Below are 5943 nucleotides of genomic sequence, written 5' to 3'. Positions count from 1 at the left end.
GACTTACCTGAAGCAGAGACAAACCTTTTTTGATTCTACATTCTCTTAGATCTTTCAGGTAGTCTGGGCAGCTTTGCTTCCATTGTCCCTTCAAATGGCAGTAGAAACAATTGGCTTCTTTTGCATTGACACACGAGACAATCCCAGAACCGGCCATTCTCTTGTGATCAAAGCTTTTGACCATGACCAATTCCTTTCCTTTAGGAGAAGGAATCATTTCTGGACTATCGATGTCATTGCCTATGTTCATGGCAGCTTGGGAAGTAGATCTTCCAATCATGTTTGCTTGATCATTGGGCCAAATCATTGCTGATTCACCAACAATTAGCAAATAGGAAATATCAATAAGGGTCATGCCGTGATCTGTCACATATTAGTCTTTAACGAGTTCACTATATGATTTGAGAAGTGACTAAAGAACCAAGTCAATAGCCAACTTCCTTGGGAACACGACACCCAACATTCCCAGCCTGTCAATATGCAGCTTCATGTCCAAGACATGAGAAAATATAGACTTTCCATCTTGATGTTTCATTGCTAGTAGGGCTTGAGTGACCTTGAACTTTTCAAGTCTTCGAGCTTATGGGTTAGGGAGAATAATTAGAGGAGATGGAGAAAGTGAAGTATGATATTGTGGAATATCATATTCATGTGGAAAGCCTTTACCAATAGATTTGAGAAGGCCATAGTTGTCTGACCTAGACATCTATAAATGGAGAAATTCAAGTTAGTTGATTTAAGTACTTAATATAACACCCAAAACGAAATATTAAGGCTAGGACCCAAATCAATATTTTACAGTTGTGAAGAGGGATGCTATAATCCAATTGTAAAATATTTGTAGGTAGGTAAATGACGATTTACAAAATCCCACCATGAAAAACAAAATAGATTATTAAGTTTTAATTGGATTGGAATTCGTAGATCATTTGAGATTCATTGAACTTTTCAATGACATGTTTAAATCTCGATTGTGCCCTTCAGGTTTGTGACTGGGATGCCGAGGATCACAAACAAGGTGTGAATAACCATGCAAATTAACTTGGTACACCCAATGTTACAAATCACCTAATCAATGTGTCGGTTAACCACACACACTCCATTGATCTATGATTAACACCAAGCTACCATTTGCCACACACTGTCAGTCCCAAATTAGTGTGTCGGTTAACCATACACGCTCCACTAACGACTTAACAAGGTGCAAAGTACAATTTCATGGATTAGCACCATTTTCACATTTTCCTAAAGTAACTAAGATTGAGAATTTAATAAAAGTTTAGTTACTTTATTTATTTTTATCATAATAGTTTTAATGAGGGAGAATTAATGTCCTATCCTACTCGTTCGGCTAACGACCCTCCACCGGTCAATGAAGCAGTGGGTGAGAGTGAACACCTATTAAACCACCATTACCCCCGTATAGACCGACTTTGTGAATGAGGCCTACTAACGGTAAGACCGACTTGTATTATATATATATATATATATATATATATATATATATATATATATATATATATATATATATTAACTTTTAATATAATAAAGTTTTTAAAACTCTAGGGTTTGGAATTAAAGTTTCATTAGTGAGACTTTACAAATTCCAAAACTTGACATGCCATCTTATCGCATTTATGATGTAACGCCCGAAGGTACAACCACTGGTACTATACATATCGTTATACAACTGTCGTGTGGTTGTACCAAGATCTCTTGACCACATATCCTCGTACAAGTTGTATCCTCATAGTTTCGAGATACTGCCATTACTGTTTAGACTTCACTTTGTACTTCCCCTATGTTCTTTCTTTTCCTCAAAAGTCGTTATGCTAGTTCGGTGTTTAACGACTCGGGCATCTTCGAACATGTCAGTTCGGCATGTTCACGAAAGGATAAAGGTATTTTTGGATTATACCACATTATTAGATAAAATTGATCTTGGTAGTATTATTAATGGTTTTGTATCTAAAAAGGTTACGAGAAGTATTTTTCTTTAAATTGGTTGTTTTTGTAATATTGTAGCAATATTTGTGTTTTTCAATATTATTAGTGAATTTTGTAATAGTGTGTTTATTTTCAAATTAATCTTTATTATATTTTTATGATTTATGGGGGCTTTTTTTCGTCCATGTCTCGTTATATGTTTGGACCGGCCTTACATGCGGCTCGTGTGACACCAATACGTAACTGCTTTATAGTAATTACATAATTTGTAATTACTAGTTTAACAAAAAAAAAGGAAAGGTTGATTAAAATCTTACCATTCATAATAACATCGTAAAAGAAAAAATCTCCTATTTTATTTGAGAAATTAAATATTCATTTACTTTTTTTCCTACAAAATTACGTATGTAATATTAATATATTAAAATTTCAATAAATGAAAATTATATGTTACAATTTGACCAATTTGATAGTAGAGTTTATGGGAACTTTAATTTTTCATTTTATTTGGAGGGAAGAGATTGTTGAATTATGAAATACAAAGTCAAACTAAAAAAGTCGTTGCTGATTTTAAAACTGAATTATTGAAATAAGCTTCAAAAGTAAATGCGGAATCTTTTTTATATCGAAACCTAGGGGACGACCGGTGGAAGATTAAAAATTTGGGTGTCACAGATTTCATCAGGAACAATCAGCCTTAAAAGTCCTCGAAAAACAAACATATCAAATCAAAGTAATCAGGCTGAACAAGTTCACCTTCAATCTTGTTTTCCCTCTTTGATCGACACCATCTCCAATAGCAGGTCTGCATCTGAATCTGAATCTAAATCTTCATACAGTGTGTGTGTGTGTGTTTGTTCTGTGTTGATGGATTTAGAAAGTCAAAGCTTCTACAGTGCTTCAATGGCGGAATCTTGATAATGTAGTCTGATTATGGCTGTTAATTCATTATTGATTGATGAAAAGTAGTTAATTTGAACAAGTTCCTTCATTTCCTTTTACAAACTAAGACCCAAAGACAAATGGATCGGATCCATTTAGACCCGAAATGAAGTAGTCTAGTTGTTGTTTGTGATTCATTAAGTGGTATTTAGATGCATTTTGTTCTTGTTGTGTTGAGTTACAGGCGCATAGACATCGATCCTCGACCATGCCTGTGTCCATAAAAGAATGTTGCTGTTTCTTGAAGAAAATTGGAAACCCTCGACGAATCATCCACTTCGCTCTTCTTGCTTCCGAGACATCATGTTAGTACCAAAAATGTAATCAAGATTTTCGGGTGAAGTAATCTGATCGCTTTACTCTGTTTTGTTTCACAGTTTCCATCAACGAAATCGAGGCATTACACGATCTTTTTGAGCGATTAAGCCATGCCATAATCGAAGATGGTCTTATTCACAAGGTATATATTATTAAATAATTGTTTAACTTTAATATCGAAGAAAAGATTCCAAGTGTTTATGCCATTTCATCGTACAGGAAGAGTTCAGGCTTGCGCTTTTCGGCGACAGCAGCACGCACAATCTGTTGGCAGATCGTGTGAGTAAACATTTTCCAAATTTTCTCGGTTTCTTCAAAAAAAAAAAAATCAAAATGATTAATTTTTTTATCCGATATTGCAGCTTTTTGATATATTTGACATCAAGAAAAATGGGGTTATTGAATTTGACGAATTTGTTCGTTCGCTAAGCATCTTCCATCCTGATGCTCCTGAATCTGACAAAATTGAATGTAAGATACACCAAAAAAGAATTTGTTTGACTATCAAAAGTCAAAACTGACTCTAATAACACCTGATAATCTTATTGCAGTCATGTTTAGATTATATGATTTGAAGCACAATGGCTTCATAGAACGAGACGAGGTAAGCAAAAACATAATAAAGTTTCGGAATTTAGTCAAAGTTTGGCTTTAAGCTGAATCAATCCTGATCTTGGAAATACTTCAAAATTTGAAGTTGAAGGAGATGGTGTTGGCTCTTTTGAGTGAAATGAATGTGGATTTATCAAACGATGAAGTTGAAGCGATCTTGGATAAGGTATAGAGAGAGAGAGAGATTAATCATGGGTTTATTTTGACTTTTTTAGTCTTCAATTTTGACGCTTTTTCTCACGAATTTGGTTAGACCATTTTGGATGCAGATCTTAATGGGGATGGGAAGATAGATTTAGAAGAGTGGAAGGCATTCATACCAAAGTATCCATCCCTTCTCAATAACATGACTCTTCCCCTTCTTAGGTAACTCTAACATGCATGTTGATTATTATTAAATATTTTCATATTATCAAAAATCTTTATTTATATGAAATGAAAAGGTAATATACTCTAATGGTTTTGTTTGTTTCTTATACAATAAATAATAGGGAGATCACTCAAGCGTTTCCAAACTTTGTGTTAAATACTCAAGTCCGAGATCTAGAAATAGTAACGTGAAGAAGCAACAAAGTTGATCTCTACGTGCCATTTTTCTTTGGATGTGAGGATTCATTTTCATTGGTATCTTTCTATTTATTTGTAACCTATATGACCATTTCAATAGAAATGATACCTGAGTAAGCATTGTTATTACAAAATATTTTGTTCTATATTATATGATATGGGTGTTAATTTGCATGATACATAGATATCAAGATCGACATATTCGTGGAACAATCTTCGCTTTAAAATTAAAACACACAAACATGAAATAAAAAAGCATATCTTTTTAATTACGAAATGAAGTACATAATCACAAATCCATCATATATCATATGGTTGCTTGCCGGTGAACTTGACTTCAATTGGGCTAACATTCTTTCCAATTGACCTCATGTTTTGACCCACACCTTGTCGGCCGGCGTTCACCTTTTCCGGGTAAACCCCATCTTTAGGGTGCAAATACTGTACTTCACCATTTGGGAACACCCTGTAGAACTGATACTTGATCTTGTATTTCGACCTCAATCTAGTTCCCAAAGCCAAACACTGCTCCTTCCTCGCCAATTTCAATAGATTAGGTCCTTCCCTCATGATCGCAGCGCCTCCCGTCGGCATCTCGAAGATCTGCTCCTTGGGGGATTCCCATGTGATGACGTAGAACTCCTCCACCTGAGCTTTTCGGAGCAATCCACCGGTGCTTCCAGCGAAGATGGGAGATGGGGTGTTGGGGTCGAGTTCCGGTGGGGTGAATCCAACTGGAGCTTCTTTAGTGGGGGTGGCAACCTCTTCGGCTGCTGCCTTGATGGTGAAGGTACGGGAGGTGAGCTTGAGCTGCTTCACGGCGGTGAAGGAGGACTGTTTCCATGGAGAAACAGGGTTTGAGAGCGTTGGGGTGAAGAGAGAAGCTTGTGCAGCCATGGCCATTGAAGATTGTAGATGGATGAAGATGGTGAGGTGTTTGTGAGGGTGGGAGATGTAACGAGGGGGGAGGGAAATTATGTGGAGGTGAGAGTGGGTAAGTGAGATAAGGTGATATTGGATGACCAATAAGAATGCCCTATTTTGATACGCTTGCATATCTCTCCTATTTCAGTATTTTGTATTGTTTTGTCTTCTTATTTTTATTTTAAATATTGTGTTTAAAGGAAATAGTTTATTGGAAAAGCCTATTTGTAAGTTTGTATTCAAAAAGCCTCTAGCGAATCACACGATTTCAAAATGAAATTTAATTAAGTTTTTAGATATTAAAAATATTGTGGAAAAATAAAAGTACCGATTATTTTTTGACTCAAATTTAAAAAAAAAAATTAATCAGAAAATGACATAATATTGTGTTTTTACAAATAATTGGGATTTTTATATTAAAAAAACTTTGTACTAAAGTGTAATTTTTTTAAAATATAACCATCTGGGTGTAATATAATGGTCGGGACAACCACTTCGATTGAAAGACTTTTTCTTTGGTAACGAAACATCGGCTGCCAACGTTAGACTCCCCCTCACATCATTCCTAACCATCGTGTCTCCTCTTAACTTTGCATTAGTTTTATTTTAAATAAAAAGATAATTGCAAGAACA

The 5943-nt window shown here is 35.2% G+C and overlaps 2 protein-coding genes across 3 annotated transcripts; one reads left to right on the top strand and one right to left on the bottom strand.

Moving 5' to 3' along the window:
• The first annotated feature begins 2564 nt into the window (after positions 1–2564).
• Positions 2565–5285, top strand: CBL8 (calcineurin B-like protein 8). Of its 2 annotated transcripts, none has more exons than XM_079029306.1 (9): positions 2565–2750; positions 3068–3194; positions 3267–3349; positions 3427–3486; positions 3570–3678; positions 3759–3811; positions 3905–3985; positions 4073–4185; positions 4311–5285. In XM_079029306.1, exons 2-9 carry the CDS (start codon positions 3098–3100, stop codon positions 4378–4380), a joined length of 666 nt encoding a protein of 221 aa, XP_078885432.1. In that variant the 5' UTR covers positions 2565–2750; positions 3068–3097; the 3' UTR covers positions 4381–5285. The 2 variants fall into 2 exon arrangements, with proteins under 2 accessions (XP_078885432.1, XP_078885431.1); XM_079029305.1 differs by having other exon boundaries at positions 2566–2750; positions 3074–3194.
• On the bottom strand, positions 4630–5289 carry LOC145091558 (photosystem I reaction center subunit II, chloroplastic-like). Its single transcript, XM_079029304.1, has one exon. The coding sequence runs from the start codon at positions 5287–5289 to the stop codon at positions 4687–4689; it is 603 nt and encodes a 200-aa protein (XP_078885430.1). The 3' UTR covers positions 4630–4686.
• Between the last annotated feature and the right edge of the window lie 654 nt (positions 5290–5943).

Source organism: Lactuca serriola, chromosome 3 (assembly GCF_051521515.1).
Source record: "Lactuca serriola cultivar US96UC23 chromosome 3, Lser_US96UC23_V15, whole genome shotgun sequence".
NCBI lineage: Eukaryota > Viridiplantae > Streptophyta > Magnoliopsida > Asterales > Asteraceae > Lactuca > Lactuca serriola.
This window is presented reverse-complemented; position numbering and strand designations above follow the sequence as displayed.

Bases quoted from the DNA above. Each gene is read 5' to 3' on its own strand.
- LOC145091558 (XM_079029304.1), bottom strand. From the start codon at position 5,289: ATGGCCATGGCTGCACAAGCTTCTCTCTTCACCCCAACGCTCTCAAAC.
- CBL8 (XM_079029306.1), top strand. From the start codon at position 3,098: ATGCCTGTGTCCATAAAAGAATGTTGCTGTTTCTTGAAGAAAATTGGA. The intron at 3,195-3,266 runs GTTAGTACCAAA...TTTGTTTCACAG, and splicing joins TCTTGCTTCCGAGACATCAT to TTTCCATCAACGAAATCGAG. The intron at 3,679-3,758 runs GTAAGATACACC...ATCTTATTGCAG, and splicing joins TGAATCTGACAAAATTGAAT to TCATGTTTAGATTATATGAT.